The 21,007-nt window shown below is 38.9% G+C and overlaps 4 protein-coding genes across 5 annotated transcripts in view; 2 read left to right on the top strand and 2 right to left on the bottom strand.

The window, feature by feature from the left end:
* The window catches only part of Dtd (D-aminoacyl-tRNA deacylase), a 68,889-nt gene that overhangs the window by 40,500 nt on the left and 7,382 nt on the right, over window positions 1–21,007 (top strand). The window lies entirely within an intron of this gene.
* Brf (Brf RNA polymerase III subunit) lies at window positions 41–12,282 on the top strand. The gene is made up of 17 exons (XM_090153956.1): window positions 41–175; window positions 391–588; window positions 654–731; window positions 790–963; window positions 1,035–1,066; window positions 1,126–1,198; window positions 8,712–8,861; window positions 8,940–9,033; window positions 9,106–9,350; window positions 9,421–9,744; window positions 9,813–9,956; window positions 10,463–10,524; window positions 10,584–10,897; window positions 10,960–10,999; window positions 11,489–11,567; window positions 11,857–11,949; window positions 12,016–12,282. The coding sequence occupies exons 2-17, from the start codon at window positions 405–407 to the stop codon at window positions 12,072–12,074; spliced, it is 2,145 nt and encodes a 714-aa protein (XP_090010082.1). The 5' UTR covers window positions 41–175; window positions 391–404; the 3' UTR covers window positions 12,075–12,282.
* On the bottom strand, window positions 2,088–8,186 carry lute (BTB/POZ domain containing protein 3 lute). Of its 2 annotated transcripts, none has more exons than XM_090153958.1 (3): window positions 6,404–6,623; window positions 5,650–6,178; window positions 2,088–3,688 (listed from the first exon to the last, which is right to left on the bottom strand). In XM_090153958.1, the coding sequence occupies exons 1-3, from the start codon at window positions 6,444–6,446 to the stop codon at window positions 2,629–2,631; spliced, it is 1,632 nt and encodes a 543-aa protein (XP_090010084.1). In that variant the 5' UTR covers window positions 6,447–6,623; the 3' UTR covers window positions 2,088–2,628. The 2 variants fall into 2 exon arrangements, with proteins under 2 accessions (XP_090010084.1, XP_090010083.1); XM_090153957.1 differs by lacking the exon at window positions 6,404–6,623 and adding an exon at window positions 8,008–8,186 and having other exon boundaries at window positions 2,089–3,688.
* On the bottom strand, window positions 12,273–15,433 carry Vps39 (vacuolar protein sorting 39). Its single transcript, XM_090153955.1, has 2 exons — window positions 14,566–15,433; window positions 12,273–14,503 (listed from the first exon to the last, which is right to left on the bottom strand). Exons 1-2 carry the CDS (start codon window positions 15,270–15,272, stop codon window positions 12,559–12,561), a joined length of 2,652 nt encoding a protein of 883 aa, XP_090010081.1. The 5' UTR covers window positions 15,273–15,433; the 3' UTR covers window positions 12,273–12,558.

The following is a 21,007-nucleotide window of genomic DNA, read 5'->3' as shown; positions in this document are numbered from 1 at the left end:
CATTGTACCAACAGATGGCGAGACGTGCCTCAATGACAAAAAAAATTCTTATCCGCTTTTCACCTAAAGTGTGTACATGCAAAAAAAAGACAATTTTCATCATTTATGGACTTGTTAACTCAAAGCTATTTATGGGTGAGACCATAGAATGAATATTCAGAGTTTTGATTAATAGGTAAGTTACTATTAAACAAGGAAAATCACTTAACTTGGGAGTCGAATTTATTTATGTATAATAAGCCTTTGTCGTAATGGTGGCCAACTTGGAGCACGTCCTGTCGAAGAACCTCTTAATCGAAGTTGCCCGTATCATTACAAAATGAATGTTTAATAGTGTCTGCACTATTATTTTGAAAAATACTCAAATTCGTTTTTAATGCTTTTTGGCAGATTAAGTGACAATCATGCCTAAAAAAACTTGCCCGCATTGTGGCTGTAGTGAAATAGACACTGATACAGCTCGGGGAGATTCAGTATGTACAAATTGCGGATCAGTTCTTGAGGCTAATATTATTGTATCCGAAGTTCAATTTGAAGAAGGCAGTCATGGGGGAACTAGGGCAGTTGGTCAAATGGTTTCTGCCGAAGGTGAGATTTCAATTGCGATATCTTATTAGTTTTTCATATTTTTCATAATGATTTAAAATAAATAGGGCAGTCCAGTGGTGGTTTGAATCTTGGTTTTCAGCATGGACTTGGAAAAGAGTCTCGACAATTAACTCTTCAAAAAGGTACCAATTGTTTATCAGATTGCATAGATCATTGTAAAATCTGAGTATCTATTTACAGCACGTAGAAAAATTGTGCAAATGTGCGAACAGCTCCGTTTGAATCAGCATTGCATTGAGATGGCTTATAATTTTTACAAAATGTCATTAACCAAGCATTTAACCAGAGGACGCAAAAACTCTCACGTAGTGGCTGCATGTGTTTATATGGTGTGCAGAATTGAAGGCACACCTCGTATCCTTTCATAGTTTATTATTTAACTATGAGTAACACATTATGATTTTTCTCTTAACTCAAAATTCAAGATTTAATGTTGGATTTGAGTGACATAGTTCAGGTAAAAAAATTACATAATAATATTAAAAGAACATTTTTAGTGAAAATTTATGTTTCCAGGTGAATGTTTATGAACTTGGCAGAACTTATCTTCATCTATCCGCTGCATTGTGCTTGAATATACCTTGGATTGGTGAGTTTTTTTTTTACGAATTAGCGGCTTAGCATTTTCATTATAATTTATTGAGAATTGAAATTTCTGATTCAGAAAAAACAAATTAAATTTTCTTATCAAAATATACATATGGTATGTTACCTACAATAGGGAGCTAACAGTTCTATGTCACACGACGTCACTCATGCTTTTTCTTATAGAGTAGTAGCTTTGGCCATGGCCGCCATTGTGGGCGCGAATTTTTTATGAATAGGAAAAAGCATGGGTGACGTCGTGTGACGTAGCACTGCCATTACTCTATTGAAATATAAATTCTATGGTTTTTCTACCCAACATGGCGGCCACAGCCAAAGCTACAGCCCTATAGTCTATAGAGTAGTTTCAGTTCCTAGCTTTGGTTATGGCCGCCATTTTATGCGGGATTTTTTCTCTATGGGAAAAAGCATAGGTGACGTCGTGTCACGTGATACTGAGATCACTGTATAGCGCCCTCTTTAGTTTTGGTGGATGAAATTTTCTAGAAGTGGGCAAGAAAAAATGTAATTTCTTGGTTTGGGAAACGTGTCCCCATCTATTTATAATGGGAGGGCTAAAAACTGGAAATTGCGCGGGATAAGGAATTAATGGGGTAAATATTATGTTCCAGCATTTTGCCCTCCCTGCCTGTTCTCGCCACCCTGCGCGCGACCACTGTAATTACCAGAAAAGCCGCTGGGAGCAAAAATTACGTAACTTTATGGTGGGCATTTTGAAAAAAAATATTGATTTGAGAGAGTAGATTATAATTAGGGGCGTGCTTATTAAAAAAAAGGTATTTATAATTAATTGAGCTTTTCGATTTGGGAGCTTAAATGTGTTGTGGTTTTTAGAGAAATATTTGGTTCGTTTTAATCTACTTTTTATTGCATTTTTTACATAACATACACTTATTTACAAAAATGCTTCACTCATTAAACGTATTGGCATAATTTACCAACTTAAAAGTACTAAGATTTTTTTGGTTTCTGATTAGCTTAATTATCACCCCTATTTCTTTAAAATGGGTGTCTAAAAGAACGTTAACGTATTTCGATGTGTTTTATATAATTTTAATTTTTTTTCATGATTCTTATAGTACCCTTAAAGGGTTTTCTGTAGATATTTACATAGTAACGCAATTTGTTAAAAAATAACATCAAATAGAAAACGAAACATTATACCGAAACTTTCGGAAATACTGATTTTAATTACCACCGTTTATATTAACCTATCTTAGGCGATTTGCAAACAATTCTTCTCAAAAGTATACAAGCTGGTTGACATTAACCGCGATATATTTGAAATAGAGAGTTTTTCTAACAGATTATGATTATAGAGGAATGAGGAACGTTCTTTTTATGAGAACTCCCAAATTGTCGATCGAAGTGACCTTTACGGAGACATGACCCTGAGAGGGGGGGGGGGGGGAATCAATCCCTCGTTTCCGCCGAGGGCCCGTAGAAAATCAGTTCCGGAATTTGCCCCCCTTGTACCCCTGTGCCGTTAGTGCTGTCCGAAGAGCACTGAAACTGAAAGGTGACGCACCCGATGGTGGCTTCGCTCATGCCCTCTTGTCCGAAATAGCTGAGTTCCCCGCCGTCCAAAATGGCCGAAGCGGTGTAGTAGGTGTCGGCTTCGATTTGAATAGGATGCTCGAAGTAAACGTGGAAGGTATTGCTGGATCCGTCGGAGAAGAATTTCGTGTTGTTCTCGGCCAAAACCTTTCCCATTCTTTTGAGCTCGATTTTGACGTTGTAATCGGCGGCTCCGTTGCTGGAACCGTACAGGCCAAAGCCCACCATGAAAATGCGTTTGTCGACGCAAAATTGAATACTGTCGCAGCGGCCTCTGTATCTCCACTGATTGCTGCGATACGCGGATGACTGGAAGCGGTGGCAGACGCGGGCTTTCAACCCCGCCCGGGGTTTGCTGGGGAACGGGACTGTGATCTTTTTGTTCGTGGCCGTGAAGTGCAGGAACACGTCGGTCGTTTCTCGCAGCGTGAGGATGCCCGATTGGGCCGCCGTGTTGGCGAATTCTTCGAGGCTCATGGCGGGCAGCCGGATAGCGTAGAGGGCCTTGGACAGAGCCGCTCTCTTGTTCTCGGCGGTGGGTTCGGTGTCATTGCGCCGGGCGCATTCGGCCGCCGCCCAGTTGGTCGCCGCTTGGAACAGGGTGATTTCCTTGGCGTTGAGAGTTTCGCGTCCCAGGATGAGAAGCAGGGTGTTGTAGTCGATGTCCACAAACCCTTCGGAGTTGAGAGCCAGTTCCGCCTGAGCGTCGATCACCTCCCAGCATCGCTGCATCAGTTCCGGTTCCTCGAACAGACGGCTTTGGCTCAGAAGAACGCAGGCGTTCTTAGCCGTCAGGCTTGTCTCTAAAAAAGAGACGCAAGCGCGCGCCAAATGCGGCACCAAGTACTTCTTCGCGGCGTAGAGGGTGGCCAAGACGGTGTCCGCTTCCAAATTGATGTCGTCGCAATAGAGATACCTACGGACAAAGATAACGTACATTCTACTATCAGTACATGTTAGCTTCGGGATTTGGTTTCTGATATTAGCTTTTTAATTTTACACAGAGCCTCGTAGCAGCCAACGCGATAAAACTACAAACTGCTGGATTTACGTTTAAGCAGACGCAGTTTGTAAGCTTCTCGCGTTGGCCGCTACGGGGATCTGTGTAAATTGAAACCAAGAAACCGTTTTTGGACATAGGAGAATCAGACGCTATTTAAACACTGTTACCACGCATTCCTCGTCGTCAGGGCCGTGCTTAGAGGTCTCGCGGCCCCGGGCGAAATGCATGGTCGAAACTGATAGTAGCGGCCCTCCGGTATATACATCCCTATGGTAAAATTTTAGAGGCCCTGGGCGACCGCCCGGCTCGCCACCCCCTAAGCACGGCCCTGCTCGTCGTAATTTATTTCAAAAATGTATGGCAACACTGTTTGGCAGTATAATCGTACGAAAGACCATATAACAGCGTAGCGAAGCGCCTCTTTTAGGTAGGGGCTAAATTAGCTTCCTTTCAAAACGAACCACAAAGCGAAACCTTATATAGTTGAAAAGCGAGATGGTGAACTATAAGAACATCCTTAAAATCTCGACTTAATATTTATTCTTGACACGATAGATAATTGATAATCTACCAATTATTATTTTAAGATGAATGAAAAAAATCATTAAATTAAACTTTTCCGTAACTAATAATACGCGTTTTATCGAAAAGAATGTTCTTATAACTAGATGGCGCTTTACAATTGGGAAACTGGAGGTTTTCTGAGAGGTTAGGTAGCGAACGTGGAAGGTATAATAGTACGTTCTCAGTAACCTAAATAAGTTCTTGTTGAAACATAAGCAAAGTTTAGAAAATATTTTAACCGGAACTTCGGATCGCTTTGACATCACTACAATGTTAGTTTCGATGAAACCAGTGCCCGAGCTAAGACGTGTCAGCTTATAACGTCTCAAATATTTAAATTGAATGCCGATTTTTTTCACTTCGCAGCCCACTTTATCCGAGTTGATCAGTCAGTGATAGAGGGGGGGGGGGGGGGCTTCGAGCTGACCGAACGACCGAACAGCCAAGAGGGAAAGAGAGAGACTGGATTTCGGTAGTTTTAGGGACGTGACCTCGGACGAGATAGAAACTCCATTCTTCCAGATATTGAGTACTTCCGCATTTTCATTTTATACATTCAGCATTTGTTGTTTCGCGGGAGGGTAATATCATCACAGATGAAAGGCAACGAAATATGGTCTTTTTTTTTCGCTTTTCGTTAAAAATTAAGACGAAAACATAATTTGCTACTAATAACTCTAACTTTTCTAATTACCAAATACATTAAAATCAAAACTAACCACTTTAATTTCCATTAAAGTGAATGGTTTGGTAAAAACTTTCCATTTTAGACAAAAAAAAAATTGTTCCGAAACTTTTTTTCGATTATTGGTTACTATTTTTGACATACCAATATTGATATTTTTGAATTTTGATTTAGTCGAAAGAGAAAATTATAAAATTAACGATAATTTTGTCAATTTGGGTACTATCAGGGGAAAATTAATTTTGAATTGGAAGAAATTTCAATTGATTTTTAAAAGGTAATTTTGCGCTTTGTATGTGAACGTCTGCGAAATTAGATTTGATAGCTCGTAATAAAAACGAAAGGTAGGAAAATTATTCTTAGTTTCAAAACAATTTCAAGATTATGGATGATTTGTCATATAGTCTATGGGGGGATTCTAGGATTTTCGAAATCTATCCAAATCGATGATTTGTCATATAAAACTATAAAGGGGGGGATTCTAGAATTTTGTATTTTGTTCCAAATGGTTCATTTCTCATAAAAAGTCTCAGGAGGTAAATTCTAGTATTTCAGATTTTTATCCAAATTGTATACGAGATTTGGGCAAATATCTGAGTCCTCGAATAAAAAGAAATATATTTACCTGAGTAAAGTGAGAAAAGCGGCGGGCTCTACGTCGGGGATTTCAATGTCGCACTTATTGTCAGCCGCCAAGCCCCCGTAGAACATGGCGTAGAAGACGGAGCTCCCTGTGGCCAGAACGTACTTGTGGGCCGGAATGCGTTGGCCAGATCCCTTGGCTCCCACCAGAAAACGGACGTCGGACATGAGCTCGTTGTTGAACATAGCCGCGTTGCGTTCCCTGACGGTTCCCTTGCCAGCCTGCCAGTTGGGGTCCGAGGTCTGACTAGGGCCAGTCAGGGTCAGCAGGGACCCGTTGGAGCCGTTAGAAGCGTTGTTCTCTCCATTGGCCCCGGCCCCTAGGGCGCAAGACCCTCCGTTCTGCCCGTTACCTCCAGCGGCCCCCAGAGCGCCGTGCCCGTGCCCTATGGCCAGGCTCTTGTAGGGAGGCGGACTGCCCAGGGCGCAGGTACATTGCACTTGCGTGATGGGGTGCGGAGGGCTGTCCTGAGGACTGCCGCAGTTGGGTAAGATTGCTCCCGACGAAGAACCTTCATTCGGAAAAGATAAATGTTCGTCGCGATTAAAATTATTATCCCCTAATTCCAAACATTTTCTATAGACTTTCAACGAAATGTCACAGAAGTCTATAGAAGGTTTTCTATACCCTAAAAATATTTCTATAGAAAGACTTTTTTCCCCAACGTCTATAGAAAAATTATCCAAGTTACTGTAGAAATTATACTATAGAATTCCTATAGAAATTTTTTACTCACAAGCCAGTATCTCTATGAAAAGATCTAAGGGTATATCCCACATTGAGACGCTGTAAAATGTACGCTCTATCGTTTCGAGGACGAAATTACTGCAACATCTTTTCCCTTTGGGTTTTATGAGCGATGTAGTGCGCCGGTAACGCTACCCGAAAACCCTCTTAAAGCGACCGAAGTCACCCCCGAAACCAGTCCCAACAGCGCGGAGATTAGCGCAGCTGGATGGAGACGAAAGGCGGGCACATTCACGCGATTTTCACCACTTATCAAGAAAAAAATCCGAATTCCGATTACTTTTGATTAGGTTGAGGGCGATAGTTAATGGTTCATTTTTACTCGATTCTGAAGGACAAATTACTTTTTTCTCCTTTCTTCTAAGTAAAAAATTGATAGTAGAAATAATTAAAAAAATACGTGTATTACATATAAATTTAAAATTCCGCGCGTCGACATTGCTAAGCTAACGTAAACCGACGCATTTATATCAAACAATTACTCGAGAATGTAGGGGACGCGATAGACTATGAAATTATAAAATCACCTGATGTTCAATTATTTCCTTGGAACGTTAGCATTTCGTCTAGTATGGGTTATTTAAATGTCCGTATTTTAAGGGTCTTTTGGGGGTGGTTATGGCGCTTCAGTAACTGGTAACGTACCTCCATCTTGTTGTTGTCGGTAAACATGGCAAAACTCGAAATTTCCAGACTGATTTTTCGGTAACTTGGCGATATGCGCCATTTAAGATTTCTTTATTACCTTTTATGGCGCGTTAATATAGGTTTTCTTTCAAAAACTCGATCGGGCTACTATACCATCAAACGTGTTTGGCGTATCGCGACGTAAGTAGGCCGGTAATTCCCCTTAGCGAAAGAATTAAAACTTAAAATTTGTGTTTGCCTCGATTTTTGGGTCTCGTGATATCTTACACCGCGTTGATTGTTTGGTCTAGTAAGTCAGCTATTTTGTGGTGGCTATTTGTCATCCCTGCCAATAACATTTTTAGCCTTTCTTTGTAAATTTAAAAGTAACAGGTGAATCATGGGCAATGTAGTTTGCCCATCGGTGAATCTACAATTTATACTCAGTTGTAAAAAAAATTAAACAAGACGTCGCGTAGAATTGTAATGGTAGTCTTGTTTTTAGGTGGACAGCTTATAATGAAGACCAAACGCTGAAAGGGATAAATGTCTCTGGCTGCGGAACGCTTAGTTCTAGGTGCAGTAGCAAGAGTTTTTAAATAATACCGTCGTTATCATAATGTCAGGTATTATTTATCTCCCCTATGCAAGTTCAAAATGACGGTATGCAAAAAGAATCAAAGTATCCAGCTTATTTCGGAATTAAATTATTTAAATAACTTTTCACCTAAATTTCTATTTGCTACTATTTGTATTGGCGTTCATATTTTTAGTTAATGTATTTTTGAGTCAACACGCCAAGGAAGAATATTATTGTGTAGACCCGTCTCAGTGGCGGGCTATTCCACTGACTAAGGCTTAACCGTCTCAACTATTCCCAAATCCGAATAAAAAAACATGGGAGGGTCTGAAAGTGAACACTAGGGTAAGAAAATCGAGCCTAAACGGCTAAAACAATAAACATACTTATCATCCACGATTTACTAGTGGTTAATCCGTTCATATCTTCTCGCCTTTTTGGTTTAGCTGACATTTCGGGTTTTATGTTTGCATTGAAATGTTGAACGAACCTCTCTTTAAAATTTTGAAATCAAATGTATTTTCTCGGAGATTCCCCGTCCTCCATTTTTGGTCGGAAGATTTTGGTACAGCGTTGCCAACCTGATTAGATACATTTATCGACCATAAAAAAATGGTCTTCTTTTAGAAACATTGAGAAACACCGATATACCCTTAGAAAAACTACCATAAGCACGATAGCTCTCAAATTTCAAAGACTTTTTTTTAATTTTTACACTTTTTCACACGTTTCTACACTGAACGTCTCAAACTTAGCGGCAAAAGGCACCGGCCTTAAGTGCTAAGAGCGATAAAAGTGAAGAACGTTTCTCCATTTTGCTTAAGTGTAACAAAGCTCTTGACTAGTAAATTCATTCCACTTGAGTTATCGTACATGGTACCAGTGATGGTACAGTGGGTAAAATTATTGTACAAAATGATAAATATCGTTTAGGCCGGCAGCGGCAACGCGGCTCTTTTATCTTGCAGATAGGTAGCGCTGATTTCTCTATTACCCTTCCGCCATCTATGACCTAAATAGCGCCACTTACAGCTGTTTTATTACGTAAAATGTTGTTTATTTTTGGTATCACTATTTATTTTGTTTCTAGATCCATGTATTTACATCGTTCGTTTTGCGCATCGATTGGAATTTGGCGAAAAAACGCACGAAGTTTCAATGACAGCCCACCGTTTAGTTCAAAGAATGAAAAGGGATTGGATGCATACTGGACGAAGACCATCTGGTCTGTGTGGAGCTGGTAAATTTAATTTGACCATTGAATTTTGTCTTGTGGACTGAGAAATAATTAAATTTTTATGTTAATAAATTTTTATAGCTTTGTTAGTGGCAGCTAGGATGCACGATTTTAACAGAACAGTGAAGGATATTATTCAGATTGTCAAGGTTTGCGAAACTACCCTAAGGAAAAGGTACCTACCAGTTACTAGTTTTCATTCCTTGCAAAATATGAATTTATAATACATTTGTTTTAAATGTTTCAGATTGATGGAATTTGGCGACACTCCATCAGGAGAATTAACTTTGGATGAATTCATGGCAATTGATCTTGAGGAAGAGCAGGACCCTCCTTGTTTCAAAGAGGCTAGGAGGAAACAGAAAGTACACCAAGTTGATGAATCTGTTGAAACATCAGCGGAAATTACGGAGCTTCAGAAACACATTGAAGGTGCTCTTGAAGAAAGGAAAAAGAGCAAAAAAAGACATTCTAAATTATCACTGTCTGAAGGTAAGTTTGAAATTCTTTAATAATATCATATAAGTAATGTTAATGCGCCTTTTTCTGTGAAATCTTGCAGAGGAAGTGGAAGAAGAGCAAGTCACTGAACAATTCATCATTGACAATACTGTGGAGTGTATAAATGAATATATAAGTCACGATAATTCAGACGCTGCACCAACTAGCGAAGAGCAAGCGATGGAAAATATTTTACTACCAAGAGACAAAAGTTGCACAAACTATCAAAGCAATGTTTTGACAACGGAAGTCGAAGAAGAAATTGATTCCCCGGAAATTGTTGGGGAAGCGGAAGCACACAGGCAAAAGGGCTTGGCTCCTACAGCTGCCAGTCTGGGATTGAAAGAATCCATTGAAGAATGCATGAGGGTCAATGCGGATACAGGTATTCTATTTCATTTATATATATTGTATTGTAGAAATAAGTTAAACAAATATTGAAATTTTCAATAGAAATAAATGAAGGTGATGGCGAGCTGGATATGACTGGAATAGATGATGAAGAGCTAGATGCCTATCTCATGTCAGAGTCCGAAGTTCATGCAAAGACAAATCTTTGGATGGAAGTTCATGCCGAATACTTGAAGGAAATGAAAGGTGATTGTTTTCTTACTATTGTATTGTCTACTGTATATAACATATCAAAATTATATCAGTTAATGATAGTTTGTAACAGTGCAATTGCATAATTGGAAGTTTAAGTTTTATTAATAATAATAATAATAATAATAATCTCTTTGCTTCCTCCTTATCTTATTTTTGTAAATAAAAGCCAAATGCGTTTAGGTCTCTTATTTGAAAATAACTACCTTTAGAAAGGAAGCAAGTATTTATAATTGCCACTTTAGTAATTCATTATTCTTTTAATAAAGGAAAGATTTTATACTTTTGAAAGCGTTTCAAAAAGCCTTAGCTGCTCTATAAAAAGAAAATTTAAGGACTTGGGAATCACACTAATGACTAGTAAAAACTAGTGACGATAATTGTCAGACCTTAGTCACTCACGATTTATATTTATTATAAAAAATAATAATTGAAATTTTAATACTTTCTATTTTGTTTTTAAAATATGTAATTTTATATGATAAATATCTGTATTACAGAAAAAGAGGAAAGGAAGGCCAAAGAAGCTGAAGAAAATGCCAAAAAACCTGAAACAAAAAAGGTGGCTATTATCTGGATTTTGAAGCCCTACACATTTCTGGTTTCCATTTATTATTTTAGAGGAAAAGGCAATCTCGCAAGAAAGGTAATGTTCAAGCAAATTCTGCTGGAGAAGCCATTGAGAAAATGCTCCAAGAAAAGAGAATCTCCACTAAAATAAACTACGAAGTATTAAAATCTCTCAAAACATCTGATATCAAGACTGATAAACAACTGAGTATATCCAGTGATATTAACACAGCTGATACATTCGCAACTCCGAAGAAACTAGATTCTTCAAGACCATCTTCGCGAAGCAGCACCAAAAGTTCACTAGGTGGAACGCCTCCAGTCGCTATCAGCGATCTCATGTCTTCAATTATGTCATACCAAAAGTTAGTCAAAATATTAAATCTAAATAGAGTGGTATGAAGTAACAAATTAAATTTACCACCAGCAAAAAAAGATCGTCAACTGATTATAAGCCTGAGATAAAAGTAAGTTTATTAGCTGTTAGTGATCGTATGAGTGACATTTGAGTCGGGGTTGGGGAGAGGAAAAACCCTAAAAAACTGGGTTGGGTTGGGGTTTTTTGGAATTTTTATTTTTAAGCGTTTTCTAACTATAAACGTGACAAAACGTATGCAAAAGTAGCACATCTTTATTTAAAAGTAAAACCGAAAACGAAATCAAAACAACGGCGAATAAGGCGAGCGTGATGCGACCTTTGTACCTTCAAACTAGAGAAGTCGCTGAGAGAATAGGCTGGCTTGCCCCCCTCCTTCTCCGTTTTGGTTGTACCTAAGCGCTTGCTCGAGCGTTTTTGGATTTGGAACACCCTAATAAAAAAACCTGACCAAAAAATTTAACAACCCTACCCAAGTTGGGTCAGGTAGAAAATCGGGGTTGGGGTCCCAGTACGATCACTTTTAGCGGTTTCATTACATTTAAGTATTCAAATTTTAATTTTTTTATTTCTTGTTAAGGTTAAACAACTCAAGAAGGATGACTTGGAAGACAATGTACAGAAAGTTGAATTTTCAGATCCTGCAGCCAATGCTCAAGGTATGTCACTACTTATATATAACTTATTCTTGACTTGAAATATAATAGTGATGGGTACGAACTGATACAAAATGAATTTTAGAAATATCACAATTGGAAAACTGTCAATATCAAACTTATCGGATTTTTTACGGATTATTATCATTATTTTGTTGTTCTACTTAGATGTAGCTAGCATTAGCAAGGATTTTTCTAATAATTATCAGTTAAAATTACTTGGTAAATGGGAAAAATCAGTGGTAATTAGTATTGGAATAAGTTATCAGCAAATATAAATTAACTTTTTCAGATGATGAAGAGGAAGAATTGTCCGAAGTTGAGGAGGAACCAGAACCTCAAGATGTTCATTTGAGTGTAGCGGAGCTTTTAGGACAACATAGAGGTTATAATACTTTATTTAGTCTTGTTATTGACCATTATATTAAGACGCATAAATTGAAATGTTTAGGTGAAGACGGAGGAGATTGCCAGTATTTTGACGAAGAAGAATATTTTGATGATGGATAGAAGTTACTTAATATTTTAGGTTATTCAAATTGTCATGTCATAAACATTGCATTAAGCAAAGTATAATTTAAGTTATATTTTTTTACTCTATCCTGCAAAATTATGTTTAAGGATAATTACTATGGTTACAAAAAGTTAAAATAATGTATTATATTTTAAATGAATAGAGTTAAGTTGTAGTGGAATTATAAAGTAATTTACTAATTTTTTTAAATAGAATACTTTATTGACTTAGAGAGATATCCATATTATACATTTATAAAAATCATAAATTACAAAAAAAATTAAAAGGAAAGTAGAAAAAAGCTAAAATTATATAGTTGTTCAATTTTTAGCAATGTCATTTGCTAAAATAGGTTATGTTACAAAATAATGCTTTTCTATATTACATAATCTTCATTATTTAAGAATGAACTAGATATGGGTTGCATTTGTTTTTCTTTCAAATTAACGTACAAAGCCTTTTTAAATTTCTTAATTCAGTTCAGTGTTCAGGACTATACTTATCTTTGCAACTATAATGAACAATTACTCCATTTGGGAAGCGAGCAAAAGCGCTTTTACTTATTCTTTTCTGGCAAACCCAGCATACATCCAAATCACTTAGCGTCAATTTCCAAGACTGAGATTCTATCTTCCTGGAAAACACTTGCAAATACTCGCCTAAAAACAAATTTCTGAGGACTCTTGTGTTGTGATGATTGGCAAATCTGTTTTCAAGTACCATCTCGAGGAATTCTTGAACCTCTTTCACTTTCACACTACTAGGCAGAAGATCTAAGGCTTTCTCGGGATCTATTTTTGTCGCATGATCTTTCAGAATTTTCAAGGCTGTAACCACATCGGGGTTCTTGTTATACTCTCCTTTGGGCATCGCCCTTGAAAAGTTTAAGCTCAAAGACCCCGGACATAAATAAGCTTTCAGAAGGAACACGAAAACATCTTGCTTTCCAGGTTTGTCCTTTTCAAATACTCTGAGACAATAATTTTCTGCTTTTTGATTGTTACGTAAGTACAAAGTGTATATGGCCAAAACATCTTCGTGGCGACCAAGACGACCCATTACTATAGCCGCTTCTTCGTATAACCCAATGTTAAGCAAAAGCGCGGGGAAGGTTTCCGCGGTGTAGTTAGAAGAAGGATTTTCCAAAAACAGCGTCAAGTATTTCCTAGCTTCTTGCAGCTGGCTGGGAACTTGTTGCAGACTGTCGATATTCTCATCAAAATTAGGGGCATTTAACATCGAATATAATTTTTGTATTTTGTCACAATACATTCTCACTAGAGTATTGTGAAGCATGATTGACTGATCACTCCAATTCTCGATAACATATTCTAAATAGGGAATGACCAGATCCGGATTTTTGTCAGACAAATGCTGCATCACTTCTTGCCTTGGTAAACCTTCAGTTTCAGTTAAATCTTCGGTGAATATTTTAAGGCCTTCTTCTGGATACTCTTTCAAAACCCATTCGGAGAATTCGAATATTAAATCCAAGTACTCTTTGCCCAAGTGTTGTAAATATTGTATAGTTTTTGAAGGGCCTTTCAGTTGAGACTCTGGTTTCTTCGATTGCTTATAGAGAAGTTCTAATGCCTTCTTGTGGAGACCCTTGTACTGATAGAGTATTATTAGCTCGCTGTATCTTTGATTTCTCTTCAAGGCTCTTTCACATTCTTCTATATGACAATAATTATCAGAAAGTCTAAGTAAAGACGCCACTAAGGCATCATTGACTTTCAAATAGCATTTAAGAAGAGTCGTGTCGATAATTTGCAGCAAATGTTTTTTGGATTTTATAGTTTTCTGTCCTTCTACAATTGCGGTTAAAGGCATTACTGAAGGCAAATTATCTTTATTAGCAAGGTTTCTGATATCCATTATGTAATCTATCAACGAGGAAAGGCCCCTCTCTAAATCTTCCCCTTGCAAAGGAGGTAAAGTGTCAGGATATTCTATACTGTTACGATATTCATCAGGTAATAAATCAGGGAATAAACCAATAACTTGAGATGGATCAGTGCCTAATTTTAAAAATATGTCCATAGCTTCTTTAAACTTTCTTTTGCAGAACAAATCGAAAGCGTATTTATTCTGAATTTTTTGCACAAGTTTTTCTTTTTCCACATCGGAGCTGTCAATTATGTTAGACAAGTGTAAGGCAAGCTCAAATTGCTTTTCATTAAGCAATTTTGAAATCTGATGTTGAATTTCCACAGCGAATAAACACCAAACATCGCTGTTGGATGCCACAAAAACGCTTCCTCTCTTACAGTATGTTATGTACCGAACTTTGGGTAGTGCAATATTTTGTATTAGTAGTCTCGGTTCTGTAGTTCTAACTTCGACGGATGAAGGTAAAACTGCTAGCAAATAAGGTTGGTCATACTCCAGGGCCAAAGGGATTTCACTCCATGGAACAGCGTATCTGAAAAGTATGAAAATTAAATGAATTTATATTTGCCATAATTAAGTGGCTATGCAAAGTACTTTAGAGTGGGATTCCCATCCGAATCAATAAATATCGTTTGTTCATCTTTTCCCAGAGCTAAGTTGGAGTTGTTCAAACGACAAACAACTGGTTCAAGTTGTTTTCCAGTTGGGAAAAGTTCTTTGAGTTCTCCGCTGCTAACTTTGATTAAAGTATATTCCAATCTGAAGCCAACGCAGATAGATTCGCCACACCAGGATAGAGCTCTTGGGACATCGGATAAGCCTAGATCATTTGTGAGTTCCAAAAACTCTCTGTTTTTCCAATAATAAAACTGTAGTTTCCTTTTAATTGATACGCACAATCTGACAAAATACTGAACTCCCCCCGTAAGGGATTCTTGTTTTTGAATATCTACAGAGAACAAATGAGCATTCTTGGTTTTAACCAGAACACTGATGAGTGGAAAGCTAAACTGTCGTAATTCGTGGATTGTTATTCCAGAATCAGACAACACAATCAGGATTCCAATCTCAGGTACAACTTTAATTTGGGTTATTGGCTTTTTTGCAAAAGATTTGTTCGATCTCAGAAGATTTACTTCGCATTTCATTCGACCATTGGTTTCGTAGGTGACAACCATTCGATATATTAGGAGATGTCCTTGTCTTGTGCCTAATATTAGAAAATCTTCGAATGCCGCTATGGATTCAATTTGAAGTGGTAATTTATTTAGAATAGCTATTGCCTCATATGCCTCGTGCATTTTTCAAATTAATTCGATAACTACTTATAAAAGCGAGTTTCTTTCCAGATGTACGTATAAAAAGTATACAACCGTTATCACGAGCTAAATTTATGATGATTTCGATGATGATCGCGACTCACGCCTTTTGTAATCTTGACTCAGGAGTTCGCCAGCTGTCTGAGCAAACTGCGCACCCAGCGAATTTCGAAGAAAGCTCTGATCACGTGGGGTTGTTTTGATGTTTTTTTTTAAAAGCTTATGATTTAAAAGTTCAGAAAAAACTTGTCCCTTGATATCTCAAGGATTTTTCAAATTTAAAACATTTGATAAGATAATGAAAACTTAATTACCACTGGAAAAGCTAATTTTTAAAATTTAGAACTTACTGTTGCCAAGGGTGTCAAAATCATCGAAATTAGTATGTAAATTAATAATGAGGTTAGAATTTTAATAATTCCAATTCCAGGCAGAGTATGAACTAGAGAGATAATGAGATCTAATTAAAAATTTCAAATCTAAAGAAACTATCAGGAGTTCAGGACGGACAACTATATTGTTAGGCGTTGGCGTCATCTATCCGTAAACTTCAAAATATAGACTTCTCTACTACCAGAATCAAAGTCTAGATGACCCTAGCCCCCTCTATGCATCCGCAGCCGCTACTTTGCTCGCCAATTTGGACAAAGTCCAAAACGCCGCTCTACGGGTCATGCTTGGTGTGCCGCGGTCTACGCCCATTGTCCTGATGGAATCTGAGGCGGCAATCGAGGAACACAATCTATCCTGCCTCTTCCATTCCTCCACGGGTCATCTCCCTCCCACGTCAACCCCTCCTTGAGAACCTCCCACGGTGATGGTCATCTCCCGACGGCTAACTTCCCGAAAAGGTGACCTCTGCTCGGACAAGCTGAGACAATGGTTCCTCGCCGAGTCGCCGCCTTCGCCATTCCTTCTATCGGGGTCGGTGCTCGGTCTTTGGTGGATTCCAGCCATCCCATCAACAGGATAGAGCTGTTGGCTATTCAACTGGCAGTGCCGTAAATAGCGAGAACTAGGGGCCCCCAAACGTTTATGATTAAAATCGGTGCTATTTAAAAGGGCCCCGAGTTGTTTTTCGCGGGGGGACCCCGGCGCTCCTAGTTACGCCACTGTCAACTGGCACTTTCGTATGCTTCCGCCCATGTTTCATGTTCAGTAGTCATCTGGTGCGACTCCGAAAGCGCTCTTATAATATTACATACGCGTTCTAATGATCCGGTAGTCACCGTTATTCATGACTTGCGCGACAGGTACTCCTACTAGGTGACTCTTTTGTGGTGTCCGGCTCATGTCGGCGTGGTGGGCAATGAAACGGCGGACAGTGTTGCGGAAGTCACCAGTTTCCCGCACCCCTCCAAGGTGGACTTTTTACTCCCGGCTACGCTCTCCGAATTGAGTGCAGTAAAGTGGTTACCACTGCTTGGTGGGATTCCTGGCAGGCGCGCGCCTCCTCCTATGTGCTCAGGGAGGCGAAAACAAATCCGGGCTCTCCCGAGATTATGCGGCTTCAGCTCCCCACGAGGGATGACACGCTTTTGTCCCTTCTCGGCTGCGGACGACTTCCCACGAAAGCGACTCTCTTCCGCGTTAATGTGTGGATACCTAGGAGTACATTATAACGATAAAAGTATACTAAGACGATATCCCATAAGAAATACTACAATATAAATCGATTATTTCTCTTTTTATGAATGTTCCCCTGAGCAAGACAATTTTCATGGCTCTGGCTCGTACAATAGCATTAAAAACGTTGCTCAGGTCTTACCCATCGGGTTTTCCCAATCGACGCTTCTTCGAATGATTCAATTCTAGAGAAACTTTCCATACTCGACCCCGTAGATCGGCTGACCACGGGGTATAAGAGGGGACACGAAGCTCTAAAAGGTCTCTCTCTTTTTTTGACGATTCACGGCATTCGCCACATTATGATAAAACCCTAACTTTCTTGCCAGCCCGGTTCGCCGCTGAAAGAGTTGTGCGCGTTATATTTTCTTGTTTTCAAGATCCGCCGAAGAAGAAATGTTCGGTACGCAGCCGCGCCAGCGTCAACCCGCGTTCATCGGGTCCTTCGCGCCTAAACCAGCGGAATTCGTCAAGAATCTCGTCCCTATGGCCTTCAACGTACTCGCAAGAAACCAATCTTAACTCGTAAGTGCACTTAATTTATGGTGGGGAGACCAGAGAGAAATTCCATTGTTGTATCTACCTTATGTATGTCCATTATTCCTTATATAACTCTTTCAATGCATAATTAAAGGATTTTTTAGTGCCTGCATTACGATTTCTTATTTGTGTAGTTTAATTAATGTCGACAACATCATCTTCGATTGTCCATCCCAAGTTACAGTACGACGAGGTCTTCTTAGTACTATCCACAAGAGGACTCTTCCCGTCTCTCTGGAGGGTGTGCTGAAAGCGGTTCACACCGGATATTCCGACATGATCTCAGCCACTGGTGTCATACTTCGCAACGCTGTTCGGACTATTATTTCTGCTTTTTTTTGGTTTTTGTTTTGTCGTGTATTATAATCTTTGATTTGTTTGTAGTTTAATTTTCTTGTATTGTTCGTTATGGTTCGCTATTAGTGTTTGTTATTTTTGTCCATTTTGTTCTTTTTTGAATCTGGCGCGTATGGTGTGAAGGCTCAATGCTATATACACCCACTTCTATCTAATCTTGTTATTCTGCCCCCCCCTCTTACATTTTATTATTTTTAGCAAGAAGGATTGCTTTTAGTGTAGTCGGGCCAGGGCGGGGCAGGGCGTTTCCCCGGTGCTTTTTTCAAAGGCAGGGCTCCGCCCCGCCTTGGTTTTTCCATTTTGCCAGGGCGCGCCCGGCCTCTTTTTTTCAACTTGCCAGGGCGCGCCTGGCTTCTATTTCGTAAATCATTTTTATCGAATAAAGGGTGTGTGAATTTATGATCAATTTAGCCCACAGAAAAATACCATAACAATTTCAAATCGTTACCTAGGTACGGCCAACTTCGATCACGCTAAAAGTCGAAGTTGGACCTCCATTTATAGCAGCCGGTACAGCCAACTTCGGTTACGCGCGAAATCGAAGTTGGCTGTACCCAGGTAGCGCACCGGTTCTTTTTATTTTAGGACTACACCACTGCTTTTAGTATTAGGTAACGTATATAAGTAGTGTTTGGAATATTTGAAGGACAAATAACGGTACAACCAAACAAGCATCGAAAAACCACGGCCATCACTTTATGTCCAGGTCATTCAACGGAGGTTCGAACACGGATGGAACCATGGGTCGGCCGATTTTAATAAAATTTTACACACGTGGCTATGGGAGGGTCAAACCGCTTAATATACGTGGGGGGGGGGGTCAACTTTGAAGCCAAGTACTGAAAAAGGGCATACTACTTTGATTTTAAATTTTCGTCTACATTAGGCGCTTAAGTAAAACATCATCATGGAAATCGCCAAGAAGTAATATATCCGAGAGCCAGGACCTGCAAGTTACTGCTTGTTGAAAGAATGGAAACTTTTCACCTGTAAACAGAACGTCGTGTTTTTGCAGAGGTTTAAAAAGTCTAAAAAAAGCTACCTGGTTAAATGGAACACTTGTTGCATACCGTACAGTTGAAAAAGCACTATACAGGGTCTTTTTTTTTGCTCGGAAAAGTGTTTTTTTTTCAAAAACTATTTATAGTACCGATTTCAAATTTGGAAGGTCAATTCTCTATACCGGGGGACATCAGTTTGAGAAATTTGAGCGTTTTCGGTAATGTTTTTCACCAATTTTGAAAAATTATTTTTCGACCACTAGGTGCGAGATAAAAAATCTCTATTATAAAGTTGTAGGCCGTCATCGAAAACCCTTAAAAATTGTTCACTCGACGAAAAACAATTTATTTATCAGTGAAAATTCAAGCTTGAAAAATTTACAAGTTGGTGAAGCCAAATTACGATTGTTTGAAACGATAATTGAAACCGAATTACCTAATCCAGTTGAAACTTTGGTTAAAAAAACGACCGGATTTAAAAAACACGAGGCTATAGGTCAATCCTAAACATGCATTGGGTATTTAAAGGAAAACTTTGGGAGATTATTATCAGTGTTTGATAATATTCCGAACAATGTCTCGTTATTCAGTAGCTGAGCGTACCGAGATAGTTGCCATTTACTATGGAGAAGCAGCGCAAAACCCTAGAAGAGTGACTGAAATCTTCGCAGAAAGACATCCAAATGGAGCACCATCTGTAAATACAGTAAGACGAGCAATTCACGATTTCAATCAATTTGGTCACTTGCAACCTAGGTTTCGCGGATTGGGTCAACCGGATTTAGACTTCGAGAACAATGTACTCGCGTACTTTGTGGCATATCCTCGTCACAGTTGCGCTAACGCCGCTGCTGATTTGGGTTGTTCTGCAAATCGTGTGTGGAAAATTCTTCGTAAGAATCGCTATCACCCATACAGAGCTACGCTCCACCAAGGACTAATTGACGGAGACCATCAAAGACGTTATGAATTTAGCAACTGGTTACTAAATGCTGTCCAAGAAGATAGACAATTTTTGCGCCATGTTTTGTTCTCCGACGAAGCGTCATTTTCTAGAGATGGGCCCTTTAATCATCAAAACAGCCATCTTTGGTCTGACATCAACCCACATTGGGGTTTTGAATATCATCACCAGGTTCAATTTGAACGGGTCAATGTTTGGGTTGGACTTGTTGGAAACCGTTTGATTGGTCCCTTTTTCTTGCCGACGAACCTCAACGGCCAAAGGTATTTACATTTTCTACAGAACGAACTGAGTGACGCAATCGACGACCTTCCATTGGCTGAAAGACGTCAGTTGTGGTTTCAGCAAGATGGCGCCCCTCCGCATTTTTCCCGGCAAGTAACTGAGCACCTCAACAACGAGTTTCCTGAAAGGTGGATAGGGAGAAATGGTCCAGTGCATTGGCCAGCAAGGTCACCTGACCTAACACCGCTGGATTATTTTCTCTGGGGATTCGTTAAAGCAAAGGTATACGCCACGCCCATTGAAACTAGGGAGGAACTCATTAGACGAATAATCAGTGCTTGCCGAGACGTCACACCAGAAATGGTAGAGAAAGCGTTTGAGAACTTAATTGTCCGCGCACAAACCTGTGTTGCAGCCAATGGTGATATTATTGAAAATGTTTTGTAAAAATTTATGTGAATAAAATATCTGCATTTAAAAACCAAACGTGTACATTTTTTCAAGTGTGAAAACTCTACTACGTTTGTATTAGACTTGTTCCCTTTTCAATTATCGTTTCAAACAATCGTAATTTGGCTTCACCAACTTGTAAATTTTTCAAGCTCGAATTTTCACTGATAAATAAGTTGTTTTTCGTCGAGTGAACAATTTTTAAGGGTTTTCGATGACGGCCTACAACTTTATAATAGAAATTTTTTATCTCGCACCTAGTGGTCGAAAAATAATTTTTCAAAATTGGTGAAAAACATTACCGAAAACGCTCAAATTTCTCAAACTGATGTCCCCCGGTATAGAGAATTGACCTTCCAAATTTGAAATCGGTACTATAAATAGTTTTTGAAAAAAAACACTTTTCCGAGCAAAAAAAAAGACCCTGTATAAACAGTAACTTTCATGTCGATTTTAATTTTTATTCTATTTCGATAGACCCGAGCCTAAGCTTTCACGTGATAGGCGAGTGGTTTGTGATATCGGGGTTTTAAGGCCCAAAAATAAAATAAATA

The sequence above is a fragment of the Leiobunum rupestre genome, chromosome 7, assembly GCF_980474605.1.
Source record: "Leiobunum rupestre chromosome 7, qqLeiRupe1.1.hap1, whole genome shotgun sequence".
NCBI classification, from domain to species: domain Eukaryota; kingdom Metazoa; phylum Arthropoda; class Arachnida; order Opiliones; family Sclerosomatidae; genus Leiobunum; species Leiobunum rupestre.
Note: the sequence above shows the minus strand (reverse complement) of the source record. Positions and strands in the feature narration are given on the sequence as shown.